This window comes from Sarcophilus harrisii, chromosome 3, assembly GCF_902635505.1.
Source record: "Sarcophilus harrisii chromosome 3, mSarHar1.11, whole genome shotgun sequence".
Classification (NCBI taxonomy): domain Eukaryota; kingdom Metazoa; phylum Chordata; class Mammalia; order Dasyuromorphia; family Dasyuridae; genus Sarcophilus; species Sarcophilus harrisii.
The window spans coordinates 287,697,542-287,722,471 of NC_045428.1; the positions used below are offsets into that span (position 1 = coordinate 287,697,542).

The 24,930-nt window shown below is 32.9% G+C and overlaps 1 protein-coding gene across 4 annotated transcripts in view; it reads left to right on the plus strand.

Annotated features, from left to right (window-relative positions):
* Positions 1 to 24,930, plus strand: part of DZIP3 (DAZ interacting zinc finger protein 3) — a 116,132-nt gene that overhangs the window by 24,605 nt on the left and 66,597 nt on the right. For all 4 annotated transcript variants that reach the window (XM_031959638.1, XM_012544506.3, XM_012544509.3 and 1 more), the window contains exons 4-8: positions 5,253 to 5,372; positions 6,743 to 6,823; positions 9,595 to 9,719; positions 20,818 to 20,932; positions 21,890 to 22,009. In XM_031959638.1, coding sequence (XP_031815498.1) covers positions 5,253 to 5,372; positions 6,743 to 6,823; positions 9,595 to 9,719; positions 20,818 to 20,932; positions 21,890 to 22,009 — 561 coding nt within the window. The remainder of the gene's footprint in view (positions 1 to 5,252; positions 5,373 to 6,742; positions 6,824 to 9,594; positions 9,720 to 20,817; positions 20,933 to 21,889; positions 22,010 to 24,930) is intronic.

A 24,930-nucleotide genomic window follows, 5' to 3' on the forward strand; every position in this document is an offset into this window, starting at 1 on the left:
TCATGTCTTTCAAGTGTTAATGAGGAAACTTATCTTTAGTGAAAATGAAGTCCTGACAGTAGAGTCTCAGTGGACTTGTTGAGGTGAACGACTCTGGTACTAGAAAGGAGTGTGGTATTTGATTCTTAGGTTGGATAGTCTTGGGTTTTGGGTCCACTCAGGAAACTGGACTTTGTCTTAGTTAACAGTAGTATTAAAATTAACAACATAAGGAAGAAATACAATATATTTTTTAAAAATAAGATTTGTTTTCCAACTCTTCTACCTTTAATAATTGTTGACATTGATTCTTACACTTGATGCTATGAAATTGCACTTTGATTCTATATAAATATTTTCATTTGCTAAGGATAGGTAAATGGGGGACAAGCATTTATTAAAGATTGATTTTGTGCCAAGTACTGTGTGAAGTGCTTTACAGATATTATTTCATTTGATCCTTACAACAATATTGTGAGATAGGTGTTATTGTGATCCCATTTTATAGTTGAAGAAACTGAGGCAGAGATTAAGTGACTTGTCTAGGATCACAAAATTCATAAACCTGGATTAGGCTGGATTTGCACTCAAGTCTTTCTGACTTCCGACCCGATGCTTCTTCAACCGAGACATCTACAGTATGATAAATATTGCTAATGGGAAGGTTTTTACATTGACTGCATGTGGGCCTTTTAATTAGTGTTCTTGTGTAAGAGACATGGCTTAAAATAAATATTAATAATATGCCATTCTGCTTTTTAAAATTACATAAATGTATAAAAATATATTAGCTTTCAAATATGGAATTTGATTAAAGTGTTTTATATGTGGGAACAAAACTAAAAATAAGATAGGAGAAAGAGCTACACTTGTCAAATTCTGGTACTGTCTAGAAAATAGATAAAATATCAGGGAAATAGATTAAATCATAATGAGCTAGAACTAGATACATAAAAGTAATCTGAGGTTTGACAAACTTTGCATCCTGGAACTCTAGGGAAAGTATTCTTTATTCAATAACATCTGTTCTGAAAACTTGATAGTACTTTGGCAAAGACTGGCATGGTGGCAAACCAGCAATATGCTGTTCAATATAATAAAAATCTAAATGGATCAGTGATCTAAATATTAAAAACAAACCCCAGAACATCCACATCTATGAGACCACAGCTCTGTTGAAGTACTGATTTGTGGTTTTCTTTCTACATTGCAATGCTTGTACTTTTCAAAGGAAAATAAAATTTATTTCAAAGAAATGAGAATTCAGTATAGTCACTTATAAAATCCATTTGTTGTTGATTCATTTCTGGCTCTTTGTGACCCCATTTGGAGTTCTCTTGGCAAAGTCATTGGAATAGTCGGTCACTTCCTTCCCCAGTTCATTTTAAAATAAAGAATCTGAGGCAAACAGAATTAAGTGACTTGTCCACAATCACACAAATAGTGTCTGTGACTGGATTTGAACTCAGAGAGATGAATCTTTTTTACTTCAGGCCCAGCATTCTATTTATTGTGCTGCTTAGCTGCCTCGAGATTCCTTACTTCTCCTAAGAGCAACTTTGTTTAGGTCATTTCTTCTTGAAAACACATAATTTAATTGGCATAAAGACACTGACTTAATTAGCCTGTTTGGCTAATTTTGGTCACTGTGAAATCTGTATACACCAATAATGATCAACTATTACCTTAATAATTGTTAGATTGTATTTGAATATTTAAAAAACCATGTGGTTTTTGCTTACTATCTTTTGTTAAAGACTTTACCTTTAAAAGGCCAAGGTCTCCCACTGCATCCAGGGCCATTTCTGTCATCCTGATTTATATCTGGCCATTGGACCTACATGGCTTTAGGGGGGAAAGTGAGGCTGGTGACCTTGCATAGATAGCTCTTCCTCAGTTAAATCCAATTTACTGGAATGCCATGGCATCATCTCCCTGCATGTCATGGTCTTCTTTGAGAACAAAGGGCAAACAACGATCTTTTGTAAATAATCACTAGCTTTTATACATTTTTTTCATATTTTTATATAATGAAAAAATTAAGCTTCCCTTGTGTGTACCTTAGTCATAGAATCATAGCTTTAAAGCTGAAAAGGAACTTTGGAATCATTTAATCCTTTCATTTTATATTTGAGGAAGTTGGACCAAAGAAGTTTAGTGACTTATCTAAATCATACAGATACTAAATGATAGAAGTTGTTTAGATCAGGTTTTCTGACTTCAGATCTGTTGCTCTTTCCATAGTACCATGTGGTTAGTTGGATTATCTAACTATCCAATTATCCTAGTTAGTTATCTCACTTGACACTTCATCTGTATCAGTGACTGTTCGCTGTCTTCCATGGCAGTATTTTTGCTCATCTCTGTCTTTTGGAAATCATAGGACCATAGGATTATACAGTTTTATGGTTTGAAGGGACATCAAAGGTCTCTAGTCCAAGGCTCTCATTTTTCAGTTAAGGGAACTGAAGCATAAGGAAGTTAAATGACTTTCTGAGGTTCACACAAAGACTTAGAGTGGGGATTTCAAAGCTTCCTTTTTTCTTTTTTTTCCCTCAGATAAGACCTTCCATCTATTTACTCCAAGCATTTTCACTGACTGTACCTCATGCTTGGGCTTCTCTTCCTCTTCTTCTCCAACTTTATTCTCTTATAAAGGTAATGGTTGATCATTATTGATGTATACAGATTTCACAGTGACCAAAAATTAGCCAAATAGGCTAATTAATAGTCAATGCCATCATGCCAATTAAATTATGTATGTTCTCAAGAAGACATGATCTGTATAGAATTGCTGTTTTGAGGGTTAAGGACTCTGAAATCACATTTTCTACATGAAGAAATTCTTTTTTTGGGAGGGGAGGCAATTGGAGTTAAGTGACTTGGTCAGGAGCACACAGTAAGTTAGCTTTGAGTGTCTGAGGCCAGATTTAAGCTTGGGTTGTCCTGATTCTGGGTCTGATTCTTGATCCACAGTGCCATCTGGCTGTTCCTTACATGAAGCGATTCTTGATTGTCTCTGGTTCCTAGTACCCTTCCTCTCAATGTTTCCTTGTATTTGTGATATATATATATATATATATATATATATATATATATTTATATAAACTTCTATATGTCACAGAACTTGACACATAGTAGGTGTTCAAGAAATGCTTATTTGATATATACAAAATTCATATTTGAAAAGCATCAGTGTACTATGTGAATCAAAGTTCATTGTTATTGGCAGAGAGACTGTCATGGGGACAGATGTCTCTCATGTTTATAGAAAGGTCCCTTCTCCATAATGTAAATAGGATACTGGAGACAGAGGACAGGTGCTTCTCAAGTTTATGGAAAGATCCCTTCTTTGGTTGGGTTAAGAGAAGGAAGTCTATCTTTTTTTCAGACTGTCTGAACACCTTGTATCCTGGAGACTACTATTAATTCTATTAATCCTTCTATTAATGTTATGCTTTTATGGATAAAGGATGCATAGACATAGTTGTAGGTTGACAAAAATCTTGAATAAGTACTATTACTTCCAGTAAAGGTGATAGTCCCACACAACTCCATTGTTCCTTAACTGTGAAGCATTACCAAGTTCCTTAAGAGAATGATATGACGGTTAGTTAGTTCTGAGGTTCAGGCTGAAGTTCTGCTAGCTCAGGTTTGCTTGATGCCGGTTCCTTTCCACTTTTCTTATGCCTCCCTTATCCCTACCTGTTATGGGAACCACCTGTTAATGGCAGCTGGGGATTAAATTCTGACCAGCAGAATAGATCGTATCATGTGAGAGGATGATAATGATACAAGGATACTGAGGCAGTTACAGTGAAAACCTCTGAATTTCTCTCATTTATTTTATTCCCAATACAGAATATACATAAATGTTTTTTTAAGTTCAGCAAGGTTATTAAAATAAAAGCATAAATTCTTTTGCAAGCAACATCTGTACCAGTAAATGTGATTTGTGATCTCCAGACAGATATCTCAGATTGCTGGGTCATGTGTTCCTTGAGTCAGTCCATTTTGCTTAGAGAGTAAGGTAACAGTAAAGGCTCATTTGCACCTCCTTAATTCTGTAAGAACCAAACATTCTTTTAGTCTCTCAAGTGTGCTGTGATTCACCGCTGTGGGGGTCTTTGGAGAACCGCCCTGCCCTTTAAAGGTACAGTCCCCTTGAACCCTTTACAGACTTTCTGGGTTCCAAACTTAAGTGTGGTCCTCAACACTCACCCATCCTGGCTATAATGACCCTGTAACATTGGCTGCCTCCTTGTTTCTCACCCAAGACCTTCTGTGTCCCTCCTCCAAGCATTTTCATTCTCTGTTTCCCATGCTTGGGCTTTTCTTCCTCTTCCTTTCCACCTCTTGATCTCTCCAGTTCCCTTTAGGTTCTCTAAAATCCCACTGTTTATAAGAAGACTTTATTTTCTTGATTCTTCTAAATGATAAGTGCCTTTCTCCTCATCCAATATGTCTTGAATACATCTTGTGTGTCTGTTTCTCTTGCTGGACTGTGAGCTCCTTCAGAGCTGTCTGTTTCTTTGTATTTCTAGGGCTTTGCCCAATGCCTGGCATATATACATACATATATGTGAGTGTGTATACATGATCTCTATCTATCTCAATCACTACATAAATGCTGGTTGACTGACTACTGCCACCTCCTGACCACTGCCTTCATTTATATTGTATATATCTCGGATGTACTTAGTGGTTTGCAGGACATCTCCCTCATTAGAATGGGAGCTTCTTAAAGGTAGGCATTTTAATTTTTTCCCCCTTCTTGTCTTCTTCAGTACTTAGCACAGTCCCTAGCATATAGTAAATGCTTAATGTTGTTGTTCATTCATTTTGGTTTGCCATTTCCTTCTCCAGTTCACTTTACAGACAAGGAAAATGAAGAAAATGGTGTTGACTTGTTCTAGTTGTGTGACTAGGACATATCTAGAGACCAACTTTGAATTCAGTAGGGAGTCTGCCTGTTTCCGGGTCCAACACTTTATCCACTGAGCTACCTTGCTGCCCATAAACATGCAATAAATGCACACTGACAGGCTGCCTATTACAAGTAAACCCCGAAAGACTGAGATTTTCATCCTGGGTAGGCAGTGGCCTTCTAGTTAGAATTGGAATGGGTAACCCTATCCTTGCTGTAACTACTGGAAGTATCCCTTATATATTTGGACACTTTATACAAAGAAACTTTATTGGAAGCATTTAAAAATAAAATACATAGAAATTGATGCTAATTTAAAAATATTTCAATTCAATTTTTTCCACAGAGTGATGATGGTGCAGCTGACAGTCTCAAAAGGGTGCAAGCAGTTCCCAGTCTATCTTTAGAGGTATTGATCACACAGCTGGATAGGATGCTTGAGAAAATGCAAGCTGCTAATTGTAATGTAAGTCTTTCTTTTTTGGAACTATGAAGCAATTAACTTGTACTACACTTTTCATCAGACCAAATCCAGTATCTGCTTGCTCTGAGCTTATGGGTGATCTCTTTCTTACTTCAAAGAGTAGAGCACGTAGACAACTGTCTTTTTCCACCATCTGGTACCCTGCCTGATTATGTGACTGAAGTCTAAAGCAGGCCCTCTCTGCTCACCTTCTCTATCAAGGTCTTTTTCTGAAGTAATGAGAGGTCCACACTATTGGTAGGGATTTTCTTACTGTTTTCTTATTTACCTTCTTCCTTGGTTTTTTTTTAAACTGATTTTTTCCTTCTAATGTAGTTATAGGATAGAAGTTATATTACCACTATATCTTTATCCACCAGACATTTTATTAAATACCTATGGTATATAGAATAGTGTTCTACATACTGAAAGAGATACAAGTTTTGATAGACTCCATTCCTTCCCTTTTGAAACTTATAGTTTAGTAAGAGAATAAAATAAGCATATTTAAATATGTGAAGTATGTTCTATAATTATATCATTTGGTAATTTTTTCTATCAATACAATATTATAATATTAGTGATTGAATAGATAAGTCCAAAGGAGTTGCTTGAGACACACCGAATTAAGTCATTTTTTTAGGGTCATATGATTATTAAGGTAGATCACTCCAAATGCTTTTATCTTCATGGTCTTCATAGTCCACTCAATAGAAATACATTGGAAAATGTAGATGATTTTAATGTATAATAAAGATATAATTATTATTTTTTAAATTGGAAGGAATCACAGAATTTCTCAATCTAATACCTGCTAGGAACGTGGGATGATTTTTAAGTCGTAATATCTCTTATACATTGAAATTTTAAAGCTCCTTAATTACAAAATATACATGGTTCCATTTCTTGTCCTAAATGAAAGAAGCTTTCTACATAATAGGATGAGCTAAGAACCTTTATGAATCATGGAGTTTATTGCTAGAAAGCTACAAAGCCCTATGCAAAGCTAGGACTTTTAAGAAGGGGAATGATTTAAATGAAAAATAGAAACTATTGATGTGTTTAGAATTATAACGAATAAATCTCATTGGTATTCCTTTTTAATTTTTCTTCTAATCCTAGACAATGTTTTGTTTCAAGACTTTTGACTCTTCTACTTTGCATAAATATCTTTCTCTCCACCCCCAGGTCAAGTTGTCAAATGCATCTCAAGTAGTATTTTATTAATTCTGTGAAGTAATTAATGGTTGACAATCATTTTTACTGCATAAATTGTTAGTTGACAGGTCTTAGTTATTTCTCAGTCTAGAGAGCTTGAACAAATCTCATAAATATCAGGAAATGATCTTTTAAAGTACCTTTTTTATTTTTAGGAACATCAGTTAAATATGGATTATTATCTGACATTACTATTTATATATGGATTAGCACTCATTGAAAGGGGGACAAAGCAGGTATGTATCATATGGCTTATAGAAACTACAAACATTCTTTTCCTTTTATTCACTTTCATTTAGCTGCTTTAGAAAGTGGAACTGCTGATTTTTAAAATGTTTTTTAAAAACTGAAGCTATTCGATGACTCTTCTATCATATGCTTCTAAATCTGAACACTCAGAACCAATAACTGATTATGAAAGTGAAATCAAATAATGGGAAGCAATTTACATTGGCTAATTATCTCACTTATTCTAAGTTTGGCTTGTGTTTACGTTCAAATGTGACATTTTAAATGCTTAAATATCTAATTTTAAGTGAAACTGAAAGTCATACTTATAGATCACATTTTCAAATTATAGCTTGATGTTTTTATATTGAAGTTTAATTTTGCTGAGACTCAGTTTCTTTATTTTTTAAATAAGGGGATATGGCTTCCTGACCATTGCAATATCTCATTTTAGACTTCTGTGATTCTCTTTCTGATTCTCTATTATCTTCTCCTAAATTTCCTCAGTTACTTTGCTATCATAGTTTTAAAATATATGTAACTTTCATATTCTTCTGTTTTCTTGCTGTCATAATAAAAATTTATAAATTCATTCTGGACTAAAAAAGTATTAGTATTTATCTTACACTGTGCTAATATAAATCTGACTTATTAATGACCTATGGTAGAATTTAATGTGCCTAAATTGACATATTTTTTCCTGTATAAAAATTTTTAATGTGCCAATATGCAAAAGAGACATGTGCTTTCTGAAATATTGTTTGAGGGCTCCCTCTACTAATGCAGGCCTATAATTTGCTTATCACTTAGTAGATTAACTCAAGGGAGTTATCCCAAGAACATAAAGGTTAAGGACCTTGCCCAAGAAAAGTAACAGATTTGAACTCAGTTTTTTTCTGACTCTGAACATAATTCTTTATATATTCTATTACATTTTCTCTACATAATACTAATTTGTATTTGAAATGGCATACATGTAAATTTGCAAGTGTATACGTTCTTAAACTCAAGATTATACTGTGTGATTTTTATTTACTTTTCCTTAATGTCAAGGCCAAATTTTGAAATTATGTAGAAAAACTGTGTTGTAAAAAGGATGCTAGATTTGAAAGTCAGAGGACTTAGGTTCAAATTCAGAAAAAATCTCTCTTCTTTAAATTTAGTATTTTATTTCCTACAAACAATTTTCAACATTTGTTTTTGATATCGAGTTCCAAATTCTCTCTCTCCCTCTCCATTCCTTTCACTGAGAAGGCAAGCAGTTTTGATATAGGTTATACATGTTCAGTCATGCAAAACATATTCCCATTTTATTCATGTAAAAGAAAATGCAGACGAAAATAAAAAGCCAAGAAAAATGTTTAAAAAGTTTTTTAAAAATATGCTTCTGTTTCGACTCCATTAATTTTTTTTCTGGGAATAGATAACATTTTTCATCATAATTTCTTCAGAGTTATCTTGATCAATGTATTGCTCAAAATAGCTAAGTCATTCACACTTGATCATTTAGCACTGTTGGTGCTATGTACAATGTTCTCCTGGTCCTACTCATTTCACTGTCACTTCATTCAAGTCCAGATTTTTCTGAGAGCATCTAGCTCATCATTTTTTATATCACAATAATCTATCACAATCATGTATCACAAATTATTCAGTCATTCCCTCAATTGATGGGCAATCCCTGAATTTCCTATTTTTGCCACTAAAAAAGAGCTGCTATAAATATTGGGTATAGTTCCAAATTGCTCTTATAGTTGAATAGCTCAGAACTCTACCAACAATGAATTAGGGTCTCAGTTTTCCTTTATCCACTGGACCATTTGTCAATCTTTTCTCTCTTTTTAGCCAATGGTATGAAATGTAGTACTTTGGTATTGTTTTAATTTGCATTTCTCCAATCCATAATGATTTAAAGCATTTTTTTTTCATATGGCTATAGGTAGCTTTAAGTACTTTATCTGAAACCTGACTGTTCATTTTTAAAAATCATTTGTCAATTGGGTGGCTCTTTTTATATAAATTTGAATTATTTCTTTATGTATTTGAGAGATGAGATCTTTTATTAGAGAAATTTGCTTCAAAATTTTTTTCACGATTATGATTGCTATCTCTATTTCCTTCCTTCCTATTTTCCCCATTTATTCTATTCTCTTTCTCCTTTTAACCTGTTCTTGCTCAAAAGCTTCTGACTTCTGTCTTCCCCAATCCATCCTTCTATGAACAACCCACCATTTCTCTGATCCCTTTTCCCACTTACTTTCCTGTAGGGTAAGATAGACAAGAAAGTCTCTTAATCTCTCCAGATTTCAGTTTCCTTATCTATAAAGCAAGGACTTTAAACTGGATGACCAAAGAGGTCTAAAAATTGTAATTTTATGTTTCTCCTAATCATACTTAAATTTTATAGTAACTTCAGGTTTTATTAGGATTGCTACTTGTTAAGGTGGTGAACATTACAAAGAACAGTGTTGTATTTCCCTCCCAATTCCCCATCCCAAAGCCTAACTAACTCTGCTGAATGAAATGACTTGCTCCACAGGTGTACTTTGAGGATTGTATTTTTTCTATTGTAGTTTTTCACTTTAAAATACTGTATTATATTTTGCAACATTGGTTAGTGATGAGTAGGGATTTCACTGGAAGTGACTGATTATAAATCGGTAAAAGCACGAGACTCTTGAATTAGAAGAATCAATGTATGAATAAATAAAATTATTCTAAATTATCATATTTTCTCTAGACTTTCATATCAATGAGATAAGACTTTTTATTCTTCCAGGATTATTCTGAAGCTAAAAATAAATTCATGACAATGAAAATGGAAATTCAGAAGAAAGAAGATTGTAGAAAATTTTTATCTTTAGTTTATTTTGGATGTGGTTTACTATTAGTTACTCAAAAAAGGTAAGAATTTTAATTAATAAGTACTTTTTGTCGAAATACCATCCATATGGTGGAAATAGTGCAGGTATGGTAGATTATATGCAGAATGCCAGGCTTTTAATATGACAGTTATGCTTCATTAGTCTCCTCTTTTCTTTTGAAAAATATAGAATCTGTGGAGATCAAGGGACCTTAAAAATCATTTATTATCAGAGAGGATTCTGAAGACCAACAGGTTGTCCAAACACAGTTATTTACTGCCAGTCCTGTGATGTTATCTCTCGGTCTCCTCTTCCCCATCCTATGCCCTTCTCCTCAAAGAATTGATCAACTGACCTGAGAGAATCCCATTCTTTTTTTTTTTTTTGTCAGAAATCTATTTTTTAAAGTTTATTCAGAAAGATTAAATGCAGTCAGTGAAGAGCTAGAGGGGAATAGGTATTATATGTGTAAACGGATTTCATTCACACACTAAAGCAATCCCTGTTCTGGATTGATAGAACTCTTTTTACTTACAAAGCTTAAATAAAATAAAACCAGACAAGGGAGCTTTTTCTCTTGGTAGAAGAATGGTTCTATTTTACTACTTACAATGGGGCCTGAGTCAGATTTATAGTACTACCATTGCATTTATATTTTCTAAAATCCTTGCCAGCTTAAAATTTTATGATTTCGAGTTTCAAGATTCTAGAACTAAGATGAAGAAACTGAGGCAGACAGTAACACAGTTACTAAATAGCTTCCTGGATTTAAATTCAGATCTTCCTGACATTCAGTTCAAAGTTCTATCTAGTATCAACTGTCTCTAAAGCCAAGGAAAATTAAATCACTTGGCTAAAATTCTTACTCAGGAATGTGATAAAGTTTTTGAACTCAAGGTATTTGATGCTAAATTCCATTCTTTCATTGCTTTTATTCTGCCTTCCTGACATGTTAAGTTTGAGGGGATTGTGATTCATTCATAATATGAGAGAGTTGAATTAGATGATCTTTGAGATATGTCATAGTTCTAGAGATATGATTTCATAAGATAGAAAAAACCCAATACTAGGGACTAATGAGCAGTATAACAATTAATAGCCTATATTTATAATTTTACAATATTTTCAGACATTTCTCATTTGATTCACATAATACCTCTTGGCAAAGGTGATCTAATTTGATTTCCCCATTTGACAGTTGGAGAAACTGAGACTCAGAATTTGGATAATTTCCCCAAGTTTCTAAGTTTTAGAGCTGGTCTACCAACTTGACTCTTTTGACTTTGAGTCTAATATACTGTATTTCTGTGGAGAGTATTCTGAAAATATTATTTTTTTATTTTGAGAAATTGTAGTTCTCTATCTTTTCCTTAGGCTCTCTTCCACTTTAATAGCAAAATCATCTTTTTAGCATTTTTTTTTGCATTGACTTTAGACAATAAACTTTAGAATTATGTTAGATGACAGTAGTAATATTAGTTCTACTCATGAAGCTTTGAACTATACCATAAATAGATAATCCAAATGGAAGCATTTTATCCTTATACAATCCGTCAAACACAACAGAGCATATTTTATGGATTTGTTAATGCATGTCTCTGGAGTGCTTTGAACCTGGGGCTTCAATTGCCTGAGGTGTATATTAAATGCTCCCATTAAAGTGAGCCCCTGAGAGTCCTGGTGCTATTTTTACATTTTTTTTTCTTCCTACATTTTATGTTTAAAAATGGTTCAGTATATGCTGTCACCAGGGACCATAATTCATTGTGGAATGATAAGTACTGGGAGGGAATAAAGAGTGACAAAGAGTAAAGGCCTTTTTTTTTAAACTATTAAATCTCATACTATTTTTAAAGCAACTTGCCATCATTTACTGTTTTCCAAATATGTTTCACTGAGGAATGACTCATAATGTAAAAATGTACTTTGTACTGAAAGATTTATCAAAATGCTTTAATACGATAGGATACTCTATCCTATATGCTAAAATCACATTTCAGTGCGTGTATAAATGCTGCAGTTATTTCTAAAGAACTTAGATTTGTTTCTTATTTCACCATCAGAACGCTGGGAATTCAAATATTATTATTTAATAGGATCATGGGATTTAAATGTGAAAGGAAGATAGGAAATCATTACAACCCTCTCATTTGACAAATGAGTAAATTGAGGTCCAGAGTCAGGGAAATGGTTTTGACCCAGGTTCCACAGATGACAAATAGTTGAGCCAGATTCAGAATCAGAGAATTCTGAGTTGGAGGGAACCTTAGGGATCGTTTTACCGTTTTTCTAGTTCATAACATTTTATGTTTTCTAAATACATGCAGATAGCTTTCAGCAGTGACCTTTGCAAAACTTTGTGTTCCAAATTTTTCCCCCATTTTCCCCTTTTCTCCCTCCCCAAGACAGTAAGCAATCATGAAACACATTCAATTCTTCTAAACCTATTTTAAGGGATCTTCTAATAAACTAAATCCTTTCAATAACTTTTATAAATAGTCATCTTGACTTTGTGTGATGACCTCTTTTGAGGATTAACCTATTGTCTTCCATGGTGAGTCATTCTACATTTGAAATCAAGCTCAAATTTTTAATTTTTTTTTCACTACTTCCAGTCAGAATCTACCTCTCCACAACTTTCATCTATTGTTGTCAGAGTCCTTTTGGGGACAAAAAGAAAAACTCTAATCCTTCCAGGTGGCATCCTTTTCATTAAATGCTTAAGTTTTGGATGAAATTGTGAGTCATTCACTCTTCTTATCACTGTTATATCTTCTGTTTTCTAGGATAAACATCTCCAGTTCTTTCAGTAGATCCTTATATGACATAATCTTGAAATCCTTCAAACCCTTTCTTCTTTTTGTTGTCATATTGCAGAATTAGACTGCAGTCCTTAAAGACTTCTTCACTTTTTAAAAATAGGAATTATTATCAGCTTTGCCTTTCTCATCTTACACTTATTTAGGTTGATTTACCCATAAGATTTTTGGTCATATGATCATATGAGACATTTTTCTAAATCTTTGAATTCTATTTTTTGCATAATTTGAGTGCATGTTCAGATTTGTTTTGAATATTTTCTTTTATATCATGAATTGTAAGCTGTAGGTCACTTGCCCCCAGATGGAAATATTATTATTATAATATATATTATATATATATTATATATTATATATATATTATTATAAATATTATTCAGCAACCAATTCTTTCTTGTTGGTAAGAATTGGTGTTAGTGTGGCTATATTCCTTGTCACTTCCTTTACTTTTTGAAGAAAATATTACAAGCCAAGCCAAGAATTTATTAGCGGCTCCGTTTTAGAATTGAATGGAATGCTTCTTTATTATAAAATAATCGAAATTCCCTGTCCCTATTGAATAACACCTCTGTTCTAGGCTTATGAACAGTTTTCCAATTTTTTCACATAATGTGGGTATAGTTTTATTTTTTAAACTTACATACAGGTGTTTTGTACTATACTCTCATGACAATATCCGCTCTGTTTTTCATTCTATTGATCTTTACTCAAATATTCTGTACCATGATTCTTTGTTGCAGTTCTTGAATTTCCTCATGAATAGATCTTCTTAATAGAAAATACTGCTCTTCTACTTACCTATTCTCTTCATTTTCATTAAGGCACAATCTTCCAGATTTATATTCCAGCCTGCACCACATCTTTCCTCATCTTATTGATTACTGTGGAGTTTAATTTGTTCCTTGTGTGATGAATTGTAGTTTAACATATTTCCTATGCTTTGTGCAGTTATTTCTAAATAACTGGAGACCAAAGGGTTTCATGGCTGGATTGTTTCTTGAATTCTCCTGCAAATTTTTGAGCATTTCTAGGACAGTTTTTCTTTTTATGTAAATCTTAGCCCCTTTCTCTCCCTGATTTCTACTTTGGCAAACAATTGTTGTTCTCCTTCCTTCCCTCCCTTCAATTTAAGATCTTGCTTTGATTTTAGAGAATAAGAGAATTTCTGAGTGTGAAGGATCATAAAAGTCATTTAGTCTGACTCATACTTCACCTTAAGGTTTAAGCAACAAGTAGCTATTCAGCCTTTTCTTGAAAATCTCCAATGAAAACAAGTCAACTATGTTTAAAGCAACTATTCTACTTTGGACAATTCTAATTGTTAGGTGGGGCCATATGGGACAGTGTATAGAATGCCAGACCTAGACTAAGGAAGACTTATCTTCCTGAGTTCAAATCCAGTCTCAGACACTTACTAGCTGAGTGACTCTGGGCAAGTCATTTAACCCTTGGTTTTTCTCATTTGTAAAATGGACTGGAGAAGGAAATGGCTAATCACTCCAGTTATCTTTACCAAGAAAACCCCAAATGGGGTCACAGAATCAGATAACACTGAAAAATGACTCAACAATAACAATATTTGTTAGGACTTGTTTCCTTGTATCAGATTTAAAACTCTGTATTTTTTACCCATTGCTTCTAAGTTTGTTCTCTGTAGCTAAGGAGAACAAATCCAATCTCTTTTTTACTTGGAGACAGCTATCATTTTCATTTTTTTCCTTAAGTATCCTTCCACATTAAACCTTCCCAGTTCCCTCAATCAGTATTAGTAGTATATTCTTTATTTGTCTTACCATCTTGTTCAACCTTTAATGAGCATGTTGACTTGTCTATGTTGTACCTAATGTGCAACATCCAGAGTTGAATGCAACACCTCAGACTTGTTTGAGCAGAGCAGGGGACTTTAGAGCCATTGTTTTCTCATTCTGTAGACTATGCCTTTCAACATAGTATTTCATAGGATAATTTGAAATTTGCCCAAGTTCATAAATCTAGTAAGTAAGCTGTAGAGCTTGTCAACCAACTTGATTCTTTTTACTTTGAGTCCAGTGCATTGTATTTCTATGGAGATTATTCTAAAAATATTGTGGGTTTTTTTTTTTTTTTTACTTTGAGAAATTTAGGTAGCATTAGCTTTTAATTAGCTGCCATATATTACCACTGACTCATAGCATTTGAAGTCCATGAAAATCTCCAGATTTATTTTTCCATAGAAAGTGTTATCTAGCTACATCTTCCTTATCAAGTTGATTTTCATTATTTTTATTTGTCTCTGTTTACTTTTATCTGAAATGTATTTGTTTCTTTATTCTATCCTGAGGTGATCTATTTGAATATAGACTATCATCTACCAAGTTAGTAATACCTCCAAATTTTGTTTTATGTTCAAATTAGCAAGCATTTAATCTGTGCCTTTATCCAAATTGTTGATAATAATATTAAATTGGGTAGGGTCCAGGGAATTTTCCCAGAGAACAAGCAAGACCTCAGGCAGCTATATACCATATTAGGTGCTCAAGGTTCCTCTATTTTAAGCTACAGTCCAGAAATGCAAAATCTGTTTTAAGACGTTTTCTTAATTAAATGTTCCCCATTTGCCTCTTGGTTACAATGGTGAAAATGTAAACTGTTAAGTCCTCAGACTTTATAATCCTTACTAATAACTATCTGTGGCAGAATCATTTTCCCTCACAGGGTCATCATGTTTAATAATCTTAGAAAGTTCTCTATCATATTTCAGATGTATACCTGGGATAGACAGAGCTCTTGTTCACGTCAACTATGACTCCTTTGCTTGCTAGGAGTCAGGAATCACAAATACTCATTTCTTTTTTCTCTGATCTTACGTGGATGCCTTCTTCCCCCATGTCATCCATGGATTTACATCATCCTTCCTTGAAGTGTAGGAAAGTTACTTCCACTTCAGAGGAGTCAATTCACTCCTATGTGGGAAGATCCTTATACCTTTTCCTTACTCCAAGTGTTCAAAGGTCCTCCCTTTTTACTGTCTTCTCCATATCAACTTCAAACACCCCCCAGCTTCACAACTTCAGTCAGGATTCATTTCTGCCTTTTGAGATTCTTCCCTCCCACACACTTTTTTTCTTTCTTTAAATGAAATCTTGAAGCTCTTCTATTTTTTCAAGAAACATTTAATTCTCCCTATTAACCTGTAAAATAGAGACATTCCTTTAGACTTGAGATTCTCTTGTCTTTGTCTTCTTTGGCAGTCTAGTTAAGCTTGTGGATCTCTTCACAGAATATTACTTAATTGTTTTAAATTTTAATTTTTAGGAGGGGTTAATAAAACAAAAGATGTAACTTTTTCCCCACCTAAGTTCACATAACTCCTGAAATCTATCCACAAACACTTTTTTGGAGGGGGAGGGACTATGGATCCTGAATTAAGAATTTATCCTTTAGAACCTTCCACACCTTCTATGCTCCCAAAAGCAAGGATAAATTATATTTTTGTGAATTTGTAGCAGTTACTTGGCAGCTAGATGGTACAGTTGATAGAGCGCCAGACCTAAAGTCAAGATCTTATGTTTAGATTTGACCTCAGACACTAACTAGTTGCATAACCCTGGGCAAATCACTTAACCCTGTTTGCCTCAGTTTCCTTCTCTGTAAAATGACCTGGAGAAGGAAATGGCAAACCACTCCAGTATCTGTGTAAAGAAAACCCCATATAAAGTCAGAGTCTGAAATGACTGAACAACAGTAAGAGTTATTTATCCATGGTTGAAACATTTTGTGTCTATGCAGAATCTACTTTGCCTTCTGCTAGATGAACCTAGAATACTTAGTCCTCAGCTTCTTGTTATTCCTGTTGGTAATTCTTATGACAACTTGCTGAGGCAAAATTCTTTGTTGCTGTATGCTTGCCTAGCTGAGAGGTTTAGTTTCTGGAAATTTTAAGATTTTTGAGTTCTAGATTCTGTCCCTTATCCCCACTCATAATTAAGAAACTGCATGTGAGGTTATGCAAAACATTTTTATAAAAAGTCAAGTTGTAAAAGAAAACATAGATCTTCCACTCTAATGAAAATAAAAACCCTTGAGGAAAAAGAGAAAGAGAGAGAGAGAGAGAAAGAGAGAGAGACAGAGACAGAGACAGAGAGAGAGAGAGAGAGAATATGAGAATATGAATGCTTCAATCTATATTCAGACACAATCAATTCCTTTTCTGATAATGGATAGGATCATAAGTCCTTCTGTGTAGTTATGGATGATTGTGCTACTGAGAATAATATTCGTTTATAGCTAGTCATTCCATAACATTTCTATTATTTTGTACACAGTATATTTCACTTTGTTCATGGAAAACTTTACAGGTTTTTTTTTCCTGAGAGCATCCTGCTTATCATTTAGTTTCTGAGAATTTTATAATAGTTTTAGGAGAGCCTTACTCAGCTAGCTTGTTCAATTCATTTTGATTAGTAATTAGCAGGTAGCTTCCTGAGGCCCATTGCTAATAGAAGCTGACCACAGCTGAAGTAGAGGAGGGGGTTTCTAGCTGAATCTAATTACCATTCACTTTGCATACTTTTCCACCTTTTCTGATGATTACATTTTAAAGGATTTTTCCTATGTTTTGACTTTTCTTATGGTCTTTGTCTGAGTTTAATTATTTCAAGTGCTCTCTGGGGAGTCCAATAGTGTATGAGATGTTCCTGTGGACATTATCATCAAACCTCATTTCTGCCTACTGCTAGAGAAGGTGGAGGCCTTCCCTTTTAGCCCTCTTTAAACCCATGTAAACCAGTGTGGTTTTGAACTGAGAATTAGGAAACATTACAGAATCTGTTTTTTCAGATTGAGCAATGTAAAATATCCTCATTAAAAACTGAAGCTTAAAAGTCATACCACATTGTAGGTGGCAGGGAAAGTGAAATGATTTACCACACAGACAGGCAAGTTTATTTTCAAATTATTTTTCGCAAATAGCATTATCTAATGAAGTTTTAAATATGACATTATATTTAGCATAAAGGTAAATCATACCACAAATACTCTAGAGGCCAAAGGTTATTACATATTTCACATCAATGTGATGCTAATTCTCTTTTGAATTTTCTGTTATGAAGTTGTATAGTGGTTCAGTATTAGCTTTTTGCATTCAAGAAGTTCATATGTAAAACAACTTCCATTTTGAAAAGCAATGATTTCATTTAATAACCCAAATGGGTTCACTGAATTTAAGAGTCAATCTTGTATAAAACTACTGATGCAGACTTAATTCAATTGGGTATTACAAATTTGAAAAACATTAGCTAAGCTTTGGGATGTGCAGTTTCTAATGATAATTCTGAAATAATCTTCCTAAAGTGTCAGAGATGTCAGTTTCAGATGCTGGCTTAGCATTAGAATCTAAAGTTTGATTTTTGATGATAAGATAAGAAACTTTTTGGCATACATGTCACAATGTTTTAGCCTATTATTTTTATTCCAAGACATAAAAATTATACCAAAATAGAGCATCTTGTTAATTATTCTTTACAATATTATCCTATGTGGTTAGACTGATAGACTAGTATATAGGATTAGTGTATCAGGACATAGTATCTTAAAGAGATATATTGCAAATAGATAATAAACTAAACTGAACTGAACTAAAAAGGAAGAAGAGAGCGAACTTGTTTTAATATAAGAAATTGTGTTATACTTTCAATGAGTCATTCTCTTGAAAACAATATCATGTATAGTTAATACCAGCATTCTTTCATTATAGCTATCTGCTACAATCCATGAAGAACGGCAAGATAGCAGAATGAATAGAATATTGGTCCTGGAGTCAGGAAGTCCTGAGTTCAAATCTGATCTTAGACATTTATTAGACCCCAGGCAAGTCACTTATTCCTGTTTGCCTTAGTTTTTTCAGCTGTAAAATGAGTTTGAGAAGAAAATGACAAAATACTCCATTATCTTTGCTTAAAAAACCAAATGGGGTCACAAAAATCAGACAATACTTAAAAATTACTAAGCAATAAACCGTGGAATGCTATAGTATATTTTAAGATATTATTTAGTTAATAAGCATTTATTTTATCTCCCTCTTATCTCTCCCAATAGAAAAAAAGAAAAGAAAAAGACAAGCAAACCCTTGTAATAAATATGTAATCAGGCAAAACAAATTCACTGTTTGGCCATATTTGAAAATGTATATCTTGTTCTGCATCTTGAATCTATCAACTCTTTGTCAAAATTTAGGTAGTATCGATCATTATCTATCTTTTGAAAATATTGTAAGTCATCATATTAATCAGAAGATTAAATCAGAAGATTTAAATTCTTCCAAAGTTTTTTATCTGTAAAATCGCTTCTTAAACTTTTTTCACTTGTGACCCCTTTTAACTCAAGAAATTTTTATGTGACAGCACGCATATAGGTATATGAAATAGGTATTCAAATCACACATTTTCTGATGAAAAATAATAATTTTGTGACCACCCTACATTCAGTTATATGACCCCATGGAATCATAACTTACATTTTGAAATGCTTTGATATGCCATAATATTGATTTCATATAAATTGTTCCCCTGGTCCTTCTTGTTTCACTTTGCAGAGTTTGTGCAAGCTTTTCTAGGCTTCATTGAACACACTTCTTTCATTCTTTCCTGTGGCAAAATAATACATTCATATACCAAAATTTGTTCAGCCATTCCATGGTCTTTGGGTGAAACCTTAGTTTCTAGTTCTTTATTCCCCATAAAAGGATTGCCACAAATATTTTTATACACATGAATTTTCCTTTGATCTTTGAACTTTTGTATCACAGGCCAAGCAACACAGATTAATGACTTTGGGATGTAGTTCTTAATTTTTCCCCAGAATGACTTTATCAGTTCCCAGTTTCACCAACATCTGCACATAATTCTATGTATTTTCCCACAGACATATTCATATTTATCATTTTCCTTTTTTTATCAATTTTACCAATTTAATGGGAATTTATGGAACCTCAGAGTTACTTTGATTTGCATTTCACAGTTATTAGTTATTTGAAACTTTTTTTTATATGGTTATAGATAGCTTGAATTTCTTCCCCCTGACAATTTCAAAATGTTAATACTTAAAACAAATGTATTGCCAGAAATATAAGGAATAAAAAAATGGAATTATTGCAAGTAAAGCTCAAGCTGAACTTTCACAATTCCTTTTTCTGTAGCTTCTGTAAAAGAATCATGTTGCTAATCAATGGAGTCCTAATATCATGATTATAATCTTGTTATGGATCATAGGGTTAGTTCAGTTTTGTTCCTGATGTTATCACCCTAATCAGTAATTTTTGTCTTAAAGCAATCCTGTTTGCTGCTATCTTTTTTAGAAATTTTTTGCAGCTCCTGACTTACCTTAGGGACTTCTTTCTAGTAAATAACCTGGCAGACTTTGCCCACTGCTACAGGCTAAATTTTGTCATTGCTATCTCTGAAAAATTTCTCTTTGCGGTTCTTCCCTTTATTACTGCCATCTACCAAAAAGTCCTCCTATATTTCTCATGGGTCTATCTTACACCAATCATTACTTGGTAATTTTTGGGTATATATCGTGAGTTCATAGCATTATGGGAAAGAGAGTTTTTGCTTTATCCTTCTCCTTTTCCATCTGCTTATCTCTTATTCTTTGTGCAAAAAAGAAAAGAAAAATTTGAAAGACTCCCATCTCTTCTGGCTTCTGTATACCCTTACAACTACTTATTGCATGAATGAGAGATGTGGGAGAAAATACTGATAGTATTTTATAGGGAGAGATATTGTTGTTTACCTGCTTGTTAGTGCAGTATGGTTCATTCTTATTTGAAACTTTCAGCCCAAAGATACAAGTCATTATAGTTCACATTTATTTGTAGTTTAAGGTTTATAAAGCACATTTCTCACAACATTTGTGAGGTAGATAAAAAAAACAGGTATTAGGATCCCTATTTTACAGAGTCTCAGAAAGATTGTGATAGCTGGGAAGTGTCAGAGGCAGAGGCTGAACCACTTTTACCTCCTCCTGTATTTTCTCTCTATTCTTTCTACTATGTCACTGTACTTTTCAGTAGAATGATACTACTGAATTAATCAATGAATTTATTTAGAGTAAATGAAAAAGACTGCATAGTATTAAGTTTGAACCTGTTAATAAAAGCCAGATACTATTAAACTACTTATTTGATCAAAATTTTTTTTAACATTTTATTTTATAGCACTTAAAGCTATAAAATCAATTACCAGAAGATTACATTCTTTCCATGTGTGCATATGTTTATGTGTATACATATATATATATATATATATATTTGAATTAATGATCTTTAAAATTATTTTATAGATATAATGGAGGATTACTGGAATTTCAAAAAAGCAAGGAAGAAATAAAAGATAATAATGACAACTGGTATGGTATAGACCATATTAAAGATGAAGATTTACCTGAAACATTTCAAGTAAGAAAACATTTAAGTCTAAGAAATCTATGATGTTATAATTCTTAGAGCCAACTGCCAAAAATGAAATTGGGACACACAAACTTTGTGTTCTGTAAAATTCTTTTACAGAAAATAATCTATGTAAGATGTGAGCTATTTAAATAGATATCTGAAACTCAGAGTTCAGAATCTCTATTGAGTAACACAGGGCTGTCTATAAAAGTGTTGTAGAAAGTAGAAGGGTAGAATGTATGTACTAAAATTCCTAAGTTATAAGTCATTAGGTTACAAATTAGTTCAAAGTCAGTTCAAAAGGTTTTCTTCAGAGATAGATGTTGATAATACTGGGTAACATTAAGTTGTTTTTTGAGCTTAAGTAATTTTTATTCATCTTGCTATGATAAAAGTTACTTCTAAAGCTTTGTTCTTACTATGGATCTTTTAACAAAATATAGACCTCTTGAAGTGGAGACTAACACCAGTCAATTAGCTCACACAGAAAATGAATGCTAAGATTTATGAAGGTAAAATAATTTGCCTTCAGCTCAGAAAAAAATTCTGTAATAGGAAGGAAGAAATAAAACATTTCCTAAATGAAAAGAATCAATGAACAGGCATTTTACATTGGATTAGGAACGGGATGAAAAACTTTAGAATGATTTAGCTATTTATAAAAGATATAGAAAGGAGACTCAAAGACACTAGTTTTGAAAACACAAATCTCTGAGATCCTTTACAACTCTGCGATTTTGTGAGTCAGTGAAGTATAAAATTAAGAAATATTTTCTGGCCTCTACTTCCTGCTTTCCTTTTCTCCTTTATCTTTCTGTCCTCTTCCTTCTTTTCCCTCTTGTTCCTTCTTTTCTTCCTCCTCTCTTTCCTTTTCTTCACTTTTTTCTCTCCTCTTTCCAATTTCATCTCCTTTTTTAGAAAAATAATAGTTAGATCATGAATTTTTCTTGTTTTTTTCAACAGGATCTTCTTGATGGCTATATTAAAAAATATGAAAACCACATGGAAAAAGAGACTATTTGCAGTTTTCCAGACTGTGAGCGGTCTTGTGAGGATGATATTTTAAAAAAATCTAAGTATAAGGTAAATACATATAATTTTCATAAAACTGGAGAAATTTGGAATATATTAAAATTTAACATTAAGTATAGTAGATTTAAAAAGTATCCAAATGATTAAAAGATTACTTTAAAAATCTTTCATTTCATCATAATTCAAATTAGCTATCTATTACTTTTCTTTTTTCCTGAGGCAATTGGGGTTAAGTGATTTGCCCAAGCTCACAAGGTTAGGAAGTGTTAAGTGTCTGAGATCAGGTTTGAACTCAGGTCCTCCTAATTTCAGGGCTGGTGCTCTACCTACTGTGCCACCTAGATGCCCAGTCTATTACTTTTAAACAATAAATTATAATACATTTGATTTTTTTTAATCAGTAAGAAAGCATATATGTTATCAAAAGAAACTTAGATAATTATCCTGAATGGAACAAGACAATTATTGTAAGAATCAGTGGACAGAAAGCTCTGAGGAACTTGCAGTTCAAAGCCTAACAATCTTCACTAATTTGTAAATAGAGGGAAAACTCTTATAAGAACTTTGAATATATTAAGTGCCTGAGAAAAATAAAAATTAGGGCAATGTATATTTTTTCTTTTTGCAATTCTGCATGTTTGTATTGCTTAGGTATCTTAGGTTATCCAGTCTAGCTAAATTTGAAGAATTTTGTCACCACAAAGTTTAGGGGTTGTCTACTAACTGGTAAAAATGTTTTTGGCTATAACAAAACATAAATTCTCATTATTGAGGCATGAACCTTTTATCTGAGTTGGTAAAACTTGGATGAAATTCAGATGTTAAAATATTGAATTAAAAAAAAATTTCAAATGAACATTAGGAATCATTATAATCTATTAACAGCCAAGTACAGAGGAAAGTCTAGTTGAAATCTAATGCTATTGGGTTTTACTTTTTCATTGTCCTACCAGATTGAAGCTTGAATCTCTGTGGTTAAAGTGTTCAAGATTTGGGCCTGCTAGAATTTTTGCAGTTTCAGTTACAAAGTGCCAAGGAAGCAATAGGAAATATGGTACTACACTAGAGGGTTGGTATCAGGATCAAGAAGACATTTGGTTTAAGACTTTGCTCAGAGTTAAGTTTGATTCTGGGAATTCATTTAAGCTTTCAGTCCCTCAGGAAGCTCTCTAAGACCACAAGTTAGGGTTGAATTGCTGATCTGCTTTGGTGGAAAGTTTTTTCATGCTAAGAGTTCTATTCACTGATGCAAGCATATTTCCTGATCAAAATCCAGTTGTCTGTGAAATCCATGAAAACATAAGAATAACTTATAAAATTATTAAAAAGGTAAGTATGCTATATATATATATATAATGTATGCACACATTCATTATATATATGTATTCTGTACACACACACATATATGAAATTATAGAGTTATATAATATTGTCAAACTATTATCTGAAACTATATTCCAAATAGGTACAAATTCCCACTTTCTCAGTTCATGAAAAAAAGTCCTTTTAAAAGACTAATTTTTTAAAACCTTAAGTCAAACATCTAAAAGCCTAATGTTTTTCTGATTCTTGGCACAGACTAGTTTTTCTGCCTAGATTATATCTAAATTTAGAATGGTTTATTCATTTTATTATTTCATATACATATTGAATGTGAGAGTTTAAATAATTATTATTATCTGTGGAAATATCTTAGAATGCAGAACTAGAGTGAGAGCCTCCAAATCTTTAATCTTTTTTTGCATTATGACAAGTTTAGTGGATTTATCAGCTTAGATAACTATCATCTAAACAGTCAGATTGAGTTAGATACTGTAAGAGGTATAGAACAGTAGAGAAAAAGGAAAGAAACACAGTAGCAGCAAGCCTAGGGATGAGAGATTAGCTGCTAAGTGAGTTCAGTACACAAGAGAAGCAGGCCTAAGTGAGATAACTTGAAAGACCAAAAAATGGACATGAGATTTTAAAATTTGAGCTCTATTCCTCTCACACATTGGCAAGATATGGAATTTTCTATAGACAGAATCAGTATTCTGCAGATTCAATCCTTTATGTCAGCTAAAAAAGACGGAGATAGATATTTTAAAATATTGTATATCTCTATTGACTACTTGCTTAAGGGTGTTGTCATTATCTCAGGATATTCAAGAAGAGGTGTGACAGATATTCCTTTAGCATCTTTATATATGGATTATTTCTTTTTACATATTAGGAAACACCTCTGGAATTGCTTAATAAAATTCCATTCCCTAGCTTCCTTGGATAAGTTAAATAATAGTTTCTTATATAGCAGAGGTTCTTAATCTAAAGTTTCTGAACCTGTTTTTCAAAATCATATTTTGATAGCTATTTCAGTATAATCCCATATATTTATGTATTGAAAAGATAATTCTGAGAACAGATCTTTAGGCTAGACTGCCATAGGGGTCTATGGTACAAAAAAGATTAAGAACTCTTGATACTGAGAAAGTTTGCTCTTTCTGATTTTAACAAAAACATTGCCATTATATAAAATATACTGGTAGATACTCTTAAAGTAAATCTGTGAGTATTTAACTTATTTTATTTAGATGGAGTATCAGTCTACTAAGATAAAAATGAGTCAGTTAACCTTGAGTCTGTATCCTCAAGCCATGAGGAGAGAGGGGATGGGAAAAAGGGAGGGAGAGATGAAAAAGAAAGAACAGGGGAAGGGAGAGTGTCAGACAGTTGCGGAGAGAGAGAGAGGAAGAAGGAGAGGGAAAGGGAGGGAGGAAAAAGGAGTGGGAATAAAAGAGAAAAAAGGAAGGGGAAAACTACTAAATTACTTCTGGAATAAAATAAATAAAATCTCAAAGTATATCACCTAGCTATGGCAAATCATTGGTATAATTTCCCTATTCTAAGTTCAATATATAAGTATTTTTCTGCTTTCTTTTTGTTGATAACATTACTACATATCAACTCGTTTAGAGAATTTTTGATAAATGGCT